An 18603-nucleotide genomic window follows, 5' to 3' on the forward strand; every position below is an offset into this window, starting at 1 on the left:
TCAGCCAGTCGCCTGTTCTGTTCCCCACTCTGTCTCTGGTGAATCCTCTCACCCTCCATACCTCTGGCCTATACACCAGTTCCTGTATGCATAAATAAATAAATCTTTTAAAAAATATAAATGAAACAGGGCCTCCTGGTGGCGTAGCGGGTTGAGCTGTCCACAGCCTCTGCAATGGGGGTTCCATTCCCGGCTGGCTGGGGAGATACCCACATGGTGCAGCAGATTTCTCCCGTCTCGCCCAGTGCTCCCCTCAGCAGTGTTTTCAGTCCATCTGTCTGTTCTACTCCCCGCTCTGTCTCTCTGGTGGGTCCTCTCACCCTCCCCCAGCTCTTGTATAAAAATAAATAATGAAAAAAGAAAAGCAAAGACTTAGCAGGAAAAGCACAGTGGTAGAAAACAGACACACAAAGAAAAGTAGAATAAAAACAGCTTAAGAGGTTTTTGGGAATAACCCAAGGAGAAGTAATATCTGTATCATTACAGTCCTGAAGAAGAGGAGAAAGAAACACATAGAAATTGTAAAGAAATAATTGCTGAGAACCATCTCAATCTGGAACATTAACTGTATGTTCTGATCCAAGAGGCCCAAAGAGTTCCAAACAAAATATCAGACTGACATGCCCCAAGATAAATTATAATTAAGCTGTTGAGAGTTGAAAGCTACTGATAAGGACAGACTATTAAAAGCATCAAGAGAAAGCAGCATATTCAATAAGGGAACAACCTATTAGACTGGACTTTGTGGAAACCCTACAGGCAAGAAGGAAATGGCAGGAGATATTTAAAATACTCAAAAAGATTTCCAGCCTAGGAAATCTGTGTTGAAAAAAGTGAAATTATCGTTATTTGCAGTGATATGATACTACACATAATAAAGATCATTTTTAGAAAACCTCCACCTAAAAAGCAATTAGAAACAGTAAATACAGCACATTGGCAAGTTACAAAATCAGCTGTAAAAATCTGCACTTTTATACACAAATGAAGAAGAAATTAAAATCCTTTCACAACCACTTAGAAAAGAATCATAAACCTAGGGATTAACTTAACCAAGGAAGTGAAGCACATAAACAATAAAAACCTATAAAACTTTATTAGAGGATAGTGATCATGACATAAGATGAAAAGACATGGTCATGGATAGGGAAAAATCAACAGACAAAAGGATGATTTTGCTGGAAGCACTATATAAGTTTACTGCAGTTCCCATTCTTCAAAGAAGCTGAACAGAAAGTATTAAAATTTATGTGGAACCATAGTAAAATCAATATTTAGAAGAGAGAGAAATGGAACGTCATGCCACCTGACTTTATACTGTTACAGCTATAGAAATTAAAACTGTGGTATTGGAATAAAAATAGCTAATTCATGACAGGAGCCATGGCCATACAGTGTAGAAAGAAGAATTTGATAAGCAAGTGGTACTGGGAAAACTGGACAGTCACATGGTGGAAGGATGAAGTTGGATCATTCTCTTAGTGCCATACACAAAAATAAACTCAAAATGGATTGGAGGCTTAGATATAAGACCTATGGAGACCATGGCAAGAGAAAGAAAAGCAAAACTAAACAATTGGAACAATTACCTCAAGTTAAAAAACTTTTACACAGAGAGTGAAAGACTAAATTAAAAAGACATCCTATTGAAAGGGAGAAAATATTCGCATAATAAATACACATACAATTGTCAAAGGGGCTATTAGCTAAGATACACCCAGAAACGTATATAACTTAATAAAAAATACAGCCCAATTAATGGCAGCGTATTTGGTGAACAGGCAGTTCACCAAAAAAGATAACTGGAAGGCAGCAGAAACACGGACATATGTTTGGTACCTTAATAAGGGAGATGCTGCTGAAAACCCCAGTGAGATAACATCTCACACTCATGCGACTGGCACATATTAAACGGTCCCCTAACAAGTGCTGGAGAGGCTTTGGAGACCCTATTATGGTGTTGGTTGGAATGTGAACTGTACAAACATTTTGAAAAGTAATCTGAATTTTTAAAAATTAAAAATTTTAAAATACTGTATGATACAGTAATCCCACTTTTGGACATCTAGCCAAAGAATATGAAGCCATCAAAGAATTATGTGCTCAACAATACAATGTTTATTGCAAGTTGTTTATTATAGCTAGGACATGGAAGCAATCTCAATTCCCACTGATACGACTGGATCAAGAAGATTTGGCATATCCATACATTGAAATACTAGTCAGTCATAAGGAAAGCCTAAATTGTCATTTACAGCAAAATGAAGAGTTTGAGGAAATTATCTGTAATAAGGCAAATCTGACAAAGACAAATATTGGACTTTTACATAGTGGATGGTTTGACAAACCTAAATACTTAAACACAATTGTTGAACACTAATAAATGAGCTTTCTGAGCCTAAGGGGAAGAGGGAGGAGGTGGGAGAAAGAGAGAGTCAAAAGGTAAATAAGAGCTGGTGATTTGGGGTTGGTGGGGTGGATACTTAGGAAAATATTGAAAAGAGCTATTAAGAGAGACTAGCCTTACCAGACAGTCACACAAAAGTATAGAAAGAGAAATTGAGCTAATGACAAGGGGAGGATATCAGGGCTTTAGTTTGTTTATTTAAATATGCAGGTTATCTATACTAGATGATAGATACTTAAGAAATGAAAAACAAGAATAGTAGAAAATACCAATAGCTAATTAACCAGAGTTTTGGACAGAATATGGGATGAATGGATACATGGAGGGAGACATAGTCTTCTATCTTAGGAGTGGTTAGTTATCTCTTAAAATAATCACTAAGACAGTGAAACTATACTGCTTCAAAAAATTTCTCATTTTAACAAGTCTGTTCTCAAGATCGAATGTTATCTTCATTTTTGCACATTGAAATGCAAACCTAAAAAAGTATCTAGCATCTTAATTTTTTTCATTACTATAATCTTGAAAGAACCCTTGCATTTAAGTCATTTGTGCAATTCAGTTGTTTCATTTTCTTTGTTACTCTCAGCACTTTACATTTTATAATGTTACTAATTAAAATTGGAAGAAGAATAACAGATCAGGGCAGCGCAGCGATTGAGCGCTGGACTGCGAAGCTGCCTGCAGCCTCTGCAGCACCGGTTCGATCCCCGGCCACTGGCGAGGGTCCCACATGGCGCGCAGACCTCTCCTGCCGCACTCGCTGCTCCCCTCAGCAGTGTACTTCGTCAGTCTGTCTGTTCTGCTCCCCGCTCTGGCTCTGGGGGATTCTCTCACCCTCCTGCGCTTCTGACTGTGACCTGTGGTTGTATAAATAAATCAATAAATCTTAAAAAAAAATAACAGATCAGTGGAAGAGACTAGAAATGTTAAGTAGTCCCAAGCATATATTAGAATACTGATATCAAGGCTTCAAATTAATAAGGGAGGGGGTAAGGAAAAGAATAGCAAGTGGTCCTGGAAAATCCAGATTAGATAATCATTTCTAAAATCGTCCCACTTAGCCTAAAACTGAAAATTCAAATATTAAAACTGAAAAAGAACTAAATATAGGTGAATATGTCAGTTTTAGTGTGGAGAAGAGCCTCTAAACATAAGGGTAAAAAATCACCTATACATATTGTGGGTTGGAAGAATTCACGTCAAAATGGCCATCCTGGGCCTCCCCTGGTGGCGCAGGCAGTTGAGCCCCGCACCGTGAAGCTGTCTGCAGCCTCTGCAGTGCTGGTTCGATCCCGGCCGGCCGACAAGGGTCTCACATGGCACAGCAGACCTCTCCTGTCTCGCCCGCTGCTCCCCTCAGCAGTGTATTTTGTCAGTCTGCCTGTTCTGTTCCCCACTCTATCTCTGGTGAATCCTCTCACCCTCCCGCACATCTGGCCTGTACCCCAGTTCTTGTATAAATAAATAAATAAATCTTTAAAAAAAAAAAGGCATCCTACTGAAACCAATTTACAGATGCAATGCAATTCTGATAAAAATCTCAATGGCATTCTTCAAAGAGATAGAATGAATAGTGCTGATATTCACGTGAAGTCACAAAATCCTCGAATAGCCAAAGCTCTCCTGACTGAAAATGATGAGAATGGAGGTATCTCACGCCCAGACTTCAAACTATACTACAAACCCATTATATTTAAAACAATATGGTACTGGAACAAAAACAGACACACAGACCAATGGAACCATATTGAAATCCCAGAAATAAAGCCACACATATACAGACCAGTAATCTATGACAAAGGAGCAAAGAATATGCAATGGAACAAGGATGGTCTATTCAATAAATAGTGCTGGGAAAACTGGACTGCCACATGAAAAAGAATGAAACTGTATGACTACCTTACACCATAGAGAGAAACCAACTCAAAGTGGATAAAAAGACTTGAATATAAGACCTGAAAATGTAACATAAAATATATAGAAGAAAACGTAAGCGAAACACTCCATGACATACAACTCAGAAACATCTTTGAGGACTCATCTCCGGAAACAAAGAGAAGGAAAAGATAAACAGCTGGGGCGACATCAAACTAAAAAGCTTCTATACAGCAAGAGAGACAATAACCAAAACAAAGACTCCCTACGGGTAGAGAGAAAATATTTGCACTCCATACAAGTGATAAGGGACTGAATTTAAAAGATCTACCAGTAGCTCACAGGACTCAACAAAAACAAAGCACACAAGCCAGTCAGAAAATGGGCAACAGATATATGGAAAAATGCTCAGTATCACTTAATCAGGGAAATGAAAATCAAAACGACAATGAGATACCACCTCACACCAGTGAGAAAGGCCTATATTAAAAAAAAACAACTGGAAGCAACAAATACTGGCAAGGGTGCAGAGAAAAAGGAGCCCTCTTACACTGCTGGTGGGAATGCAAACTGGTCCAATCACTTTGGAAAGCTGTGTGGAGGACCCTCAAACTACTAAAAATGTAGCTACCATGTGACCCAACAATTCCATTCCTAGGAATTTACCCAAAGGACAAAAAACATTAATGCAGAAGGAAACCTGCGCTCCGGTGTTTATCGCAGCACTATTTACAATAGCCAAGATGTGGAAACAACCCAAATGCCCAAAAATAGATGACTGAATCAAGAAGATGTGGTATATATATGCAGAATGGAATACTATTCAGCAATCAAAAAAAGATAAACTCATGCCATTTGCAGCAACATGGATGGAGCTGGAAGGGATCATGCTCAGTGAAATAAGTCATCAGGAAAAAGAAATATGTCGGATGGTTTTGCTTATAGGAGGAATATAGAGAAACCAAAGAAGGGGTCAAGAGAAACACAAAGACAACTGGCAGACAAACTATAAGTCTGACACATACAGCAGGGAAGGAGAAGGGAGAGGGAGCAAAACAGGAGGAAAGAGCACAGACTGTGATGACAGTTCACGGGAGACTTGATGGTGGGAATTTTATGTAGATTACACTTAAGGTGAGAAATCAAACATTGTATAAAAATGAACAACTATATAAATTTATTTTTTTTAAAAACCATCTGTATATAAAATTAATAGCTTTGACTGCATGAAAGTGAAATTTACCCATAAGCAAAATTAATAGACTAGTGAAGAACCAGGAGAAAATTAAATTGTACATGTGGCAGGTAAATATAAAACAGAAAAGCAACAAAAGTTTTTAAATGGTGAGAAGTCATAAATGAGAAATTTTTACAGGCAAATGGCTTAACATGCAACCTTAGTAATTAGATAAGTTCAGGTTAAAATGGGTATTCCTTTTTTGATTAGCACACATGGACACAAGTTAAAAAAAAAATAGGTGATTTTGATATTTAGAAAGGTTGGTGCTTCTGTTCACTGTTGAATTTTGAATTGAACAAACTTAGAATGTCTTGATGATACATAAGCCTCTTTTTAATACAAACTTTAAAAATATTTACTCTTCAGGGGCCTGTCTGGTGACTCAGGGATTAAAATCTCAGTGCTATCAAGTTATCATCAGCCACTGCAGCATGAGTTTGATCCCATGTCCCCAGGCAGGGAGCCAACCCACGTGGCACAGCAGACCTCTCCTGTCTCGCCTGCTATTCCCCTCAGCAGTGTGTTTCAGTAGATCCGCCTGTTCTGCTCCCCCCTCTGTCTCTGGTGAATCCCCTTTCTCTTAAATACACAAGCACACATACACATACGTACCCTCACCCTGTACCTCTGTTCTTGTATGCATAAATAAATAAATCTTTAAAAAAAATACACTCTTGGGCCTCCCTGGTGGCGCAAGGGGTTAAGATGCAACCTATGAAGCTCTCTGCAGCCACTGCAGCATGAGTTCGATCCCTGGCTGGGGAGCTTCCCACATGGTGCAGCAGACCTCTCCTGGCTCACCCACTGCTCCCCTCAGCAGTGTATTTCAGTCAATCTGCCTGTTCTATTCCCCACTCTATCTCTAGTGAATCCTCTCACCCACCCACCCACCCACCTCTGGCCTACACCCTACTTTATGTATGCATAAATAAAAGAATCTCTTAAAAAAATCTTCAAGTATATTCTAAGATGATAATTACCTGTATGCAAAAAGAATTGGGTTAGCCTATTTACCTTTATGAGCATTTAAAATTTTTAAAGATAAAGGTATTGATCATAAGTGGTGTGGTATCTCCTTATAATGGTATTAAAAATATGGGGCCTCCCCTGTGGCGCAGCATTTGAGCGCTGGACTACGAAGGTGCCCGAAGCCTTTGCAGCTCCGGTTCAATTCCTGGCCACTGGCGAGGGTCCCACATGGTGCAACAGACCTCTCCTGCCGTGCCCGCTGCTCCACTCAGCAATGTACTTCGGTCCTTCTGCTTGTTCTGCTCCCCGCTCTGGCTCTGGTGAATTCTCTCACCCTCTCACGCTTCTGACTGTACCCAGTGTTTGTATAAATAAATAAATCTTTTTAAAAAATATGTGTAAGGATTGTCACAACATACTTAGAGAAGAGATTTCAGAATGACAATGATAGTACAATGCTATTTTTACAGTACATGTGTGCTTATCAAATAATGTATGGGAGGATAGTTATGTTATCTGTGTGATAACAGGAGGGCTAATTCTAGGTGGTAAATTTAATTATGACTTTTAACTTTTTTGTTTGTGTTTTATATGTGGGAAAACATGTGGCATGCCATTAACTAAATATCACATTTGTATGATATGATATACTACTTTAACCAAAGCCATTTGAAGAGAGGGCTAGGCATTAAGATTGGTCTGGTGTGCCACCTCCCTTACTAAGAGCCCATTTTCAGCTCTTTATGCTTCTCCAGGCTTCTGATTAGAACAGAACCTCTTCTGCAAGTATGGGGCTGCCTTGTCCACAGTGGCCTGCCATGAATGATTGCACATTATGTCTAAATGGAGAAGAGCAATGGATGTTTTAGGTGCTACGAAAGTGAACGTTACTGTTTCTGAAAAATGTATATATTGACTTAATGCTGTAAACAACTTTTCTTTAGGGCGTAAACCAGAAGAAGAGGGTGTAGAAGATAATGGACTAGAAGAAAATTCTGGAGACGGACAGGTATGTGCAGCTTTGTTGATAAGCTGGGTAAAGGAATTGGCTGCCATTGTGTGATGGTTTTGTTTTGTTTTATCACAGGAAGATGTTGAAACCAGCTTGGAGAACTTGCAGGACATCGACATGATGGATATCAGTGTGCTGGATGAAGCAGAAATCGATAATGGAAGTGTTGCAGACTGTGTGGAAGATGATGATACTGATAACCTTCCAGAGTCCCTGTCTGACAGTAGAGAGCTGGTGGAGGGAGAAATGAGAGAGCTTCCTGAGCAGCTTCAAGACCATGCTGTAGGTAACTCGGCCGTGTGTTCAGAATGTCCCGGAATGTATCAGTTTCTTACATACCATAATAGATGTTTTCTATTTGGAATTAAGTTCTTTTTTAATGCTAGTTCATAAGATGATAACTAATCTGTAAAAGTCACATGAATCTGGAAACACACTTTATTGAAAAGTGGTGTTTCATGAAGTAGTCTAGTATATGCTAACTTTTAGCATAACTCACCATTAAACTTTTTGAGGACACTGTTCACAGCCTTCCTATTATAGGAGATTGGTGTGGTATCATGGTTAGAGGCCTTGAAAATACCAAAATGGAGATTAAAAAGTTGGTCGTTTCCTGTTAGGAACTGATTGTTACTCCTAATAAGTCACCCTTAATAATAAACTTGGACGTTTTTAACCCTTAGCTTTTTTCAAGTTAGAAACAAATCCAGTGTGTAATGCAATTATTGTGGCAAAACTCTCGGGCATTAGGCATTATGTCCTTTAATCCTTTATTGCAACTCTGTGACATATAGATGCTGTTGTGTGCCCATGTACCATTTGAATTAAAACCAGGCTAATTCCAGAGTCCCTCTGTTTAACTCATACACTGCCTCGATGCCGTGAATTTACTGGGTTATTTTATTACTAGGAAGATGGATAATTGTCAGATAGAAAAGGCAATGAAAAAAGTACAAGTCATGAGGAGTCTCTGTAGGACTCCTTACATGTTGGTCCTTGGGAGGAGACATCTAGTTTTCACAGTAATCCTCTCAGATCTCTTGGAATGAGTGTCTCTCAAGTAGTTCCAAGGAAAGGAAACCCTGTTCTCTGCCAGTTATCCAGTTCCGCCATTTCTCAGAATAATGGTTAAATAACTTAGATGTAGTAGTAGCAGCATAATTTAAGAGTAAAAACATAGACTTGATGATCTGATTCTTAATTTTTTTAGAGATTTATTTATGCATATAAGAACTAGGGTGTAGACCAGAGGTGTGGGGGTTGAGAGGATTCACCAGAGATAGTGGGGAACAGAACAGGCAGATTGACTGAAATACACTGTTGAGGGGAGCAGCGGGCAAATCAGGAGAGGTCTGTTGCACCTTGTGGGTAGCTCCCTGGCCAGGGATTGAACTCATGCTGCAGTGGGTGCGGATAGCTTCATAGGTTGCATCTTAACCCCTTGTGCCACCAGGGAAGCCCTGATTCTTAATTTGCTGTGTGAATCGGGCCTTAGAAAAATACTATGTTTTGGGGAGGAGTAAATAGATGAGTGTTTATCACAGGCTTAGAAAAGAAATCATCACACTGTAGACCTGATCCAATCAGATCTCTTGGGACACAGCCATACCTGTTGGTGACAACTGTCTGTGACTGATTACATGATACAATGGCACCAGTAGGTGAGTCGTGACAGAAACCATCTGGCCTGCAAAGCCTGAAATATTCGCTTTCTGTCTTTTGACAGTTTACTGACTTGACTTAGAGCAGTGCCTGGCACCATAGGATGGTTGCTTATGGGTTACGTGAACTTTGTTAGTTATGTGCTCCTGTCTCCATACCTAATTCAGAAGTCAGTGGTGCTGGGAGGCAGATTCCAGACAAGGATGCCATTCCAGACAAGGTGCCAGCCACTTCAAGGGCACTGTTCCCAGCATCAGCATCCATATTTGGGAAATCAGTGGTAGCCATGGAAATTAAATAATCTGCTCTATAGCCTGATTGTGTACAGTGTTCCTGGAAGAATGGCCTCCACTCCCAGTGTTCCTCTGTACACCAGCCAATTTAAATAAATTATTTTTTCCAGTCAATAGAGAATCACATTATGATGCCATTTTGCTTCCTGCACTGTCATAAGTGCACTTTTGTCATAAGTGATTTTTTTTTCATTTATTTTATTTTTATGCATGCAAAAACTGGGGTGTAGGCCAAAGGTGTATGGGCATGAGAGGCGTCACCAGAGACAGAGTGGGGAGCAGAACAGGCAGATGTACTAAAATACACTGCTGAGGGGAGCAGTGGGTGAGACAGAAGAGATCTGCTGCACTATGTGGGTCAGCTCCCTGGCCAGGGATTGAACTCTTGCTGCAGTGGCTGCTGATAGCTTCACAGTGCTGAGACTTAACCCCTTGCATCACCAGGGAGGCCCCATAAGTGATTTTTCATGGCTGTTCATTTTTGTTGTGTGCATATACCATTGAGTTACCTTATTCATGAAATAAACAATGTTCTCCTATTTTGTTATAGGTAGAGGACAAAGAAACTCTAAACAATTTAGATACTTCATCATCTGACTTCACTATATTACAGGTAAATTGTTGTATGTCTCAATAATTTAGAATCACTTGTTAGACTAGATCTGGGAAACACTTAAGGTGTTGTATGGCACTCCCAGCTAAAAGGTCTTCAACATTTGTTTATCAGTATCGTCAGAGAGTTTTGCTTTCCACTTTCCCCAGATATAATGTGCCTATTGCAAAGGCCTTATCTTGAGTTGCACTGCCCCAATTGGAGCGCAGTGGCTGTGAGCAGAGCAGATCTTGTTTGTTGGATTGCGGGGGAGGGTTCCCCCTTTTTCAGAGAGATTAAGTGGCCCAGATGAGGATTTGTAGGGAGGGGGACAGAAACCTGACTTCAGATATAGATTCTCAGGGGTTCTCATTCTATCTTGGGAACTTTTTCTCAAAGAAAATGCACAGATTTTCTTTTGATGACTGTATCATGTTGGCTGTTTTATTACCATCTCTGTAAATATTAAATCTTAGATGAGAACATAAGAGATATGGACTAACTTTCAGGTATAGTATGCATAAATGTGGGTCTTGAGTTTCCTTATAGGTTTTATGCCAACCTACAAAATTTTTGAAATAAACTGACCTGGCTTGCTAATTTTCAATAGAAAGTTTTGTGAGGAAATAAAAATACAGTCAACTTCTGCCGGTTGGGGGCATTTTTGTTTATTTGATAATGTCACCTATGTTGCTGAGTTAGAAATCACCTATAAGACAAGATCTCCATTTTATCAGTGTTGGTGACCCAGAACCCCAGCCCATCCTACCCACACATGAAGCCTTGGTAAAACCAGGCTTACCTTTAGAATCAGTATTTCTCTGCAGCTCCAAAATGACATAACTCACACATTCCTGTTTCGGAAAGGTGTTGGGTCTTACCAAAATTTCTCTAGTGCCTTTCTAAGACAAAGACTCCTGTGTTAAAGTGGACAGTATATAACCTATGTAACCTATCCCAGACAGAAATAGAAATATATTCATTTTTCTCTGGAGTATGTTAAGGAGAGAGTTGTTCTACCTAGAGTGGTCCTTTGCTTCAGAGTCTTAGTTTCCAGTATGAGGTATATTACATGGGAAAAAAAAAAAAAAGACTGATGAAAATAAATGAAGCAATTAGGGAAATGAACTGTTACTTAGGGGTTCCTCAGAATGGCAGATCAACTCCCAGTGGAATTTCCACACCATTCATGACTGTTAAATGAACGTGTTATGCACTTGTGATGTGTCAGGTGTAGATCAAAGAAGAATGAGAAGAAAGGATGCTCCTTGTCACAGCCCATCCTACCCACACATGAAGTGCATGTATATAGCATTGGGAAGTGGCCTGGACTCTTGTACAGCATCCAAGTCACACTTTTGCTCAAATGTTTGTTCTATAATGTGCGCTTGAGCAAGTTTGTTAATTACTCTGTGCCAGTCTCTTAATCTATGAAAAGGAATGATGCTGCTAGGACTAATAATACGTGTATATGTATGGTGCTGAAATTATGCCTAGAACTGTGCTCATCAGTGTTGGCTGGAATTCCAGAATAATATACCTTGTGCAGAGGAAAAGGTAGGAGCCAGCACCACATATAGAGAGAAAAGTCCTTTCTTTAGTGGATAGTGGTTGGTACTATTGGGGCAAGCCTTTCTCAGGTAGATAGCCCCTAAACTGAATACTGAGGGATGTATGTAGGGCTTGGAGACTCAGTACACATGGGCCTATGGGGAAGATGGTAGCTTAGGAGAAACCATTGCTGAAGACTAGGCCACAGAGGGACATGTGCTCGCCACAGCAGATAGATGGGAGTCATAAAACCAGATAGTACTACTAAGTGAGGCATAGCACTGGTCTGAATGCCTGGGCTTTATGGGGAGGTATGGAAGGGTGTTTTAAGAATTAGAGGTGGCCAGGTGGAAACCCTGACTTGAAGATTTGCTAAGGAAGAGGAGTGTGTAACCCTGAAGAGCCACTCACATGACCAGGTGGGCAGGGAGTACCTGTCTTGCCTTAGTCTTTGGAATTTTCAGAAAGGAACTCCATATCCATTAAGAAAAAAACTAGTTTTCTGATCTGTATCAATCATCCTCTTAGACACTAATGTAGGACAGTGAAAAACTGCTCTCCTTGCCTTTTTGAGTTCCGACCAACAAGTGATAAGTCCATCACCATGAATGTGACATTGCCAGGCTCCAGGAAGTGAAGCCAGGTGCTGGGCCCTTTCAGAGTAGCCTGAGGCGTGGGGGTTGGGGCCAAGAGAGCTAAGATGGATGCCAGCAGCCTGAGGCCTCTCCCTGAACAAGCTGGTTCTCCACCTGTTGGATTTGTCCGTGTCCTAGTCTGTGTTTTTAAATTCCGCTTTCAATTAAAGTTTTCAGTTGTTTGTAATCTGTAAGTCTCGTCCATCTGGCACAATCTTATTTATATTTTTTTGTTGCAGGAAATTGAAGAGCCATCCTTGGAGCCAGGTACTGTTAAATGAAAAACTTACCAGCGGGGGTTTGAAACCATTCTAGTTTTTCCACTTTCTCTAATTTGAATTCTTTAATTTGAAAGAGTTACCTTACTGTAGTATACATTGTTCTAAAGGTTTACGATCCAGAACATACCAGGATCATAGAGATTGGAAACCCAGCCATATCACCAGATCTGTGAAAGTGGCTAATCTATTATTTTACAAAATACAGTAAATGAGATGAAACGATCTCATGCCTTTTTCAAAGTAAATGGCACTTAAACTTATATAGAAAGAGTTTGCATGCCTCTCAAGAGCTACTGTCTCTGCACCCCACAGAACAGATCTTGTGATATTGGGCAGTATCTTAACGTTACGGTTTTTAATTCAGGCAGTGCAGGCAGAGGTAGGGAGATATGTGTTAAAACATTGAGACGTAACTGGATTCCAGAAGAGGAAAAAGTTTCTTCATGAGAATTCCAAACAAATACTATTCACTTTCTGGACTGCAAATATCTCAAAACACCGATGGAAGAGATTCTGGTTTCCATGTTGGACTGTTCTGTTAAAAGAAATTCAAAGAAATTTGGAAATTGAGCTGTTCAGTGAATGGTGATACATTCAGTTAAGCAACTTGGACTTTGGAAGCTAAATTTGGAAGAGTCATATATAAGCGACGACAGAATGAAGACTGTCAAGAATCAGCCAGAAGGTTTTGGGGGTTAAATCTCTGGGATGCTTTTCTCTTCCATGTAGCATAGAGGCTTGCTCTAGCAGTCGGTTGGAGTGCAGGTAGTGTAACCAGTGTAACTTTGTGTACCCTCGGGTTTTCCAATCTCTGTGTAGCTAGCAGTTCTCTTGGTGTTAGTGTGGCAGCCGTGCCAGTTCCGCATTTGTGATTGCTTTATTTCCCTGGTAATTAAACCTTGTGCCATTCTATTCCTGTTAAATCCGTAGAAAATGAGAAAATACTCGACATTTTGGGGGAAACTTGTAAATCTGAGCCAGTAAAAGAAGAAGGTTTCGAGCTGGAGCAGCCATTTGCACAGGACACAAGTAGCGTGGGGCCAGACAGAAAGCTTGCGGAGGAAGAGGACCTTTTTGACAGCGCCCATCCGGAGGAGGGTGATTTAGATTTGGCCAGCGAGTCAACAGCACAAACTCAGTGGAGCAAGGCAGACACCCTGTTAGCGGTAGTGAAAAGGGAGCCCGTGGAGCAGACAGGCGATGGCGAGAGGACGGACTGTGAGCCTGTAGGGCTAGAGAAGCCAGTTGAGCAGAGTAGTAAAGCCTCAGAGCACGCGGAAGCCTCTAGCGAGGAGGTCTCGGAAGCGCCCCGGGAAGCCTCAAGCCCAGAACCCAGAGATAGCAAAGAAGACGTGAAGAAGTTTGCTTTTGAAGCTTGTAGTGAAGTCCCTCCGGCTCCTAAAGAGTCCTCAGCCAGTGAGGGCGCTGATCAGAAAATGAGGTTTGTTTTTTCTCAGTTTTAGACCAGACGCTATCTCCTTTTCATTGGTCGTTTAATGACACACATAAGCTGTTTTTTCTGCAATTGGCCAGCCAGACTGATGAAATTGTAGTTTACTTCTAAAGAATGTTTTATTTCTCTTTGTTTATTTTAAACTGATTACATAATCTTTTTTCTTTTCTCAACCTATAATGGTTGTTTTCTTAATTCTTCCTAATTACCTTTAGCCCAGCAGAATTAATTAACTCCTATGGGTCTGAAATCTTATGGTTAGGTCAGATTTCCAATACCAGTTTGTTGGGGTATCATTTTTTCAGAACTAAATTTCGGGTAGGTATGCAACCTCAGCACGTATTTTATAATTTTGAGTTTGTTTCCTCACTGCTTCTTCCTCCTAGAGTAACATTATCTTTTGTCTCTAGTTCTGTCGAAGATGACTCGGATACAAAAAGGCTCTCCAAAGAGGAAAAGGGTAGGTTCCCTCAGTGATACCGGTCTGTTGGAGAATGTTTGGCCAAGGTATACTGGAACCTATCGTTGGTTCATCACATACCGTGCCTTTTGCCTAGATTTTCCTGAGTCTTTCATGAAGCCTATCTCAACTTCTCTGCTGTCACTGCAGGTTCTATTCTCATAGGGAGCAAGCCTGGAGCAAGCCAAGTTGATGTATAGTTGGTTCAAATGCTTGCTTTTGTTAGGAGTGTTTAATTTGTCACTTCAGTTGACTCACTGTTTATTTGCAGATGCCTGAGCTTCACTGATACTTGCAAATGGAAACAGTTTTTCTGGTTTGAGATATCTTGGGGTTATCTGGTATTTTAGATTTATCAACACCATAACCTTTTATTAAAATCACTAATCGAGAAGTAATTTCATTGATCCAGAATCCTTTTTAATCAGTGTTCTAAAAAGTAAAATTGGGGATAGGTGCAAAGGTTTATGCTATAGCAAAGTAGCAACTACCATGATTCTGCACTGTTGGCAACTGTTAATGTTCCAAAGCTGCGTTGCTTGGTTGTAGAATGTCATTGGACGACTATCTGAGGAGACCTCCCAGACTTTTCTCTATAAGAAAAGTTGCCAGTATTCCTGTTGGTCCTTGTACATCATGGAACTGAGTTTGAATGGGATGTGATGTGGGGCGGGCGTGGGGGGGTACACTTGTCTGCACCTGTTTTCCAAAATGAAATGGAAACCATTCAAGGAGGTTATGTGAGGCCAACTGACAGGCCCCATTGTCTGGCTGCTTTAGGTGCTCTTGGATTTGGGGAGAAGTGACAAAGGAGTTTAGCTTGGAATGCCTTTACTCTTTATGAATCAGCATCTTGTCAGAATTGTGTTTTTGACCAGAACTTTCTTTTGAAATAGGTCGTAGCAGTTGTGGTAGAAATTTCTGGGTTAGTGGACTTTCTTCTACCACCAGAGCTACAGATTTAAAGAATCTCTTCAGCAAATATGGGAAGGTAAGAACCAGGGATTTTCTGGGTACGGACATGTTTTCAAGTCAGTATAGGACACCCTTTCTATACAGAGTATTGTCTCTTTTCCATGACCACTTTGATAGCATTCTGTTCTTGGCTTACATTTGCACATGGCTCATGGAGGGTCTGCCTCTGCACCAGTGAGAGGTGAGAGGCCTATGGAGTCTCCCAGAACCCACATTTGCTCATATTTTTCACCCTTCCCTAACCCCCAAGTTACCATTTAGGTTTCATGGGATTTCTTAAATCTATCCCCGTGGCTCAGGACGTAAATTCAATAAGGGCTGCAGGGGTTGTAACAGGACAGGACTGGGAGCTGCTGTCAGCATTCATGAAACTGGTGGTCAGAGAAAAGAATGAGTGAGACAGTAGATAAGAGTAATGGGTGGGGCTTTCTGTCAGACCAGCTCCCCCCATGAACAGTTGGGTGATAAGAGGTGTGTCACTTGCTCTAACCGAGCTTCCTTTTGACAAAAGCTGCTACCTCCATAGATGGTATATGCAGCTGTAGCAAAACTGATGCCCTACCTTGTGGCCCTCAGCCCACCTACTTTCACTCATATCTGGGCAACTCTTAACACCGCTTCTCTGCAGCACCTGCCTCTTCCCTCCTTTCTCACCTGTGAAACTGACAGTGACATGGGGTGTGCCAACCTTCCCACCCAAGGGCCTTTGCATTCTCTTGTTTGTTAGGTGCCTACATTGACTTCCCTCTTTCTTACCTCCACTTCCTACGCTTCCTGGACATGTCTCCCAAAGAAGCTACTGCATCCAGGGCTCCTTGTCTCTCAGTCAGCTGTTGGAGTCAGCCAGACTTCATTCTAAGGATTCAGCATTTACATTGGTTATTGTTGTCCAAAAACTAACATGAGAAATACTAGACATGTGACATAGTTCTAGAAATAATCTAAGCTGTATATGGTAGGCACTAGTGAGAGGTTTTTCCTGAATCCCCTGTGGCCCTTAGAGCAGATGGTTGCTGCCAGCTGGGAAGTGTTGGCCTGGAACGCTCAGTGTCTGGGTGCATTGTAGGCTTTACCTGGCTTGAATCAGGGACCAGATCCCTTTGAAACCTTTTTTGGGGTCTAAGACTCCACATGACATAGTGAGGATAAATAGGGGCTCCATCTCTGGCTCCTATGGATTCCCCTTGAGCTGTTGTACCTTTTGCAATAACAGGGTGCCCTCAGTTCAGTTTGCTGGAGTTGTTGGGAGAACAAGTAGCATGGGAGGATGTGCCTATAGTATCTGAAATGGTTGGATATTAATATTGTTGTAATGATATGATGGGTGCTTTGTTCTCATCTCTAGCGGTAGTTATATCATCCTGCTTTCCTGCCCATAGAGTGACTATTTAGAGTCATCTCTTCACAAGTTCTAAACAGTGCTAAAGGCATGCTGGCAGAACTCTACCATTGATTTCCTTTCCTCTCAACACCTCCACACCGCCACCCTGGTCCCCAAAGGGACCTAGAGGAGTGGCCACAGTGGAGAATGTTCTAGGAGTATTCCCCAGTCCTCACTGCCATTGGGCAAGGTCCTGAGTGGCAGTGTTTCCCCACTGCTTCTCATCCTAGGGAGGACATGATTGGAGGAAAGCAGTGTGAGCTATAATGCCCCGGGTGTTTCAGCTGATGGGTGTTCAGGGTCTGTGTTAGGGTTTTGTATCTAATGTATTTGTGTGCTTTCCTTTGAGGTTGTGGGCGCTAAGGTTGTGACAAATGCTCGGAGTCCTGGAGCTCGCTGCTACGGCTTTGTTACAATGTCCACAGCAGAAGAGGCTACAAAATGCATTAATCACCTTCACAAAACAGAACTCCATGGGAAGATGATCTCAGTGGAAAAAGTAAGGGGCCTTTTTTCTCTAGGGATGTGACCATTTTAGAAAATGAGGTAATATTTCCCGTGATTTTCTTTTTCAGGCGAAAAATGAACCTGCTGGGAAGAAGACCTCTGACAAAAGAGAGGGTGAGGGGAAAAAAGAGAAGTTCAGCAACAGTGACAGGTACTGTTCTCCCGAGAGGGTGGTGGCCTAGCTGATCCTTTCCCTCCTGCACGTTTCCCACAGCCAGGACAGCAGACTCCAAGGCTTTCTCTCCCTCTCTTTATTTTTTCATATTTGATGGCATGCGTTCACCACTGTTCGTTAGAGATAATTTCCTTTATCTGGTCCCTAGTCCATGGGTCCTTGGGAAAAGTAGGATGGGTCTCCCTTTTTTTATTTGTCTTGGTGATGGCAACCTGTTGTCACTGGTGCTCCTTGCAGGATTTCTGTGTGGCTGGTTTGTTTCCCTAAATACGTGACCTAATACTTCTGTGTCTGGGTATTATAGATCTGCGAACCTTAAGAAGGAGGATAAAGCTGATAGAAAAGATGATGCTAAAAAGGGTGAAGATGGAAATGGAGAAAAAAATAAAGATCAAGATGATCAGAAGCCTGGCCCCTCAGAGAGATCCCGAACCACAAAATCAGGTAGCCAGCAGTTAATGGAGATTTCACCTGTGTTCTGTTCCTGGCCAATGTGGGGTTTTTGGTTGTCGTCATTCGGCAACACAGACATAGAGTTATTTTCCAAAAATACTGCGTGGGTTTTTTTGTGTGTTTGTTTATTTTTGGTGTGAGGGATTATTGTTTCTTACTTGACATTTCCTCCTTTCTCCTGTAGGAAGTCGAGGAACTGAGCGGACTGTAGTCATGGATAAATCTAAAGGTGTGCCTGTTGTTAGTGTCAAAACTTCGGGTTCCAAAGAGAGAGTGAGTATTAATTTCCTAACTAGAGTATTTCACACACTTTTTTCATGTGTGTCTATTTTTCTGCATGTGTGTGTATTTTAGGGAATTTTGAAACTCAATTCGAGAAAAGTTCTCTGCCTTTTCAACCTATAGATGTCTTCAACATAAAAAAAAAAAAATTAGAGTTTAAAGACTTCCCTTTATACTTTGTTCTAGTGAGAATTGTTGCTTTTGTATTTTTTGATAATTCAGATATGGAAATAGTTGACTTTTTCGCCTAAATCAGCACATAGCAGTCCATTATCACTACCTGCCGTGAACATTTCAGCAGCTCCCCAACTTTCTGTGTGTGACTCAACTAGCTTTTCTAGCCTTCTCAACGCCAGTACTGCAGCTTGTCCCTGTCCCCTTGCACATATGCCACAGA

General features: G+C 41.1%; 1 protein-coding gene across 3 annotated transcripts in view; it reads left to right on the forward strand.

Moving 5' to 3' along the window:
- The window catches only part of SAFB (scaffold attachment factor B), a 39557-nt gene that overhangs the window by 11281 nt on the left and 9673 nt on the right, over nucleotides 1–18603 (forward strand). For 2 of the 3 annotated variants that reach the window (XM_037505148.2, XM_037505149.2), the window contains exons 3-13: nucleotides 7439–7503; nucleotides 7582–7788; nucleotides 10012–10074; nucleotides 12479–12506; nucleotides 13451–13961; nucleotides 14384–14433; nucleotides 15330–15424; nucleotides 17139–17288; nucleotides 17365–17447; nucleotides 17776–17915; nucleotides 18109–18197. In XM_037505148.2, the coding sequence (XP_037361045.1) occupies nucleotides 7439–7503; nucleotides 7582–7788; nucleotides 10012–10074; nucleotides 12479–12506; nucleotides 13451–13961; nucleotides 14384–14433; nucleotides 15330–15424; nucleotides 17139–17288; nucleotides 17365–17447; nucleotides 17776–17915; nucleotides 18109–18197 (1481 nt within the window). The remainder of the gene's footprint in view (nucleotides 1–7438; nucleotides 7504–7581; nucleotides 7789–10011; nucleotides 10075–12478; nucleotides 12507–13450; nucleotides 13962–14383; nucleotides 14434–15329; nucleotides 15425–17138; nucleotides 17289–17364; nucleotides 17448–17775; nucleotides 17916–18108; nucleotides 18198–18603) is intronic. The other variant, XM_037505150.2, reaches the window with a different exon arrangement.

This window comes from Talpa occidentalis, unplaced genomic scaffold (genome assembly GCF_014898055.3).
Source record: "Talpa occidentalis isolate TD23 unplaced genomic scaffold, MPIMG_talOcc4v2.1 talOcc4.12, whole genome shotgun sequence".
Taxonomy (NCBI): domain Eukaryota; kingdom Metazoa; phylum Chordata; class Mammalia; order Eulipotyphla; family Talpidae; genus Talpa; species Talpa occidentalis.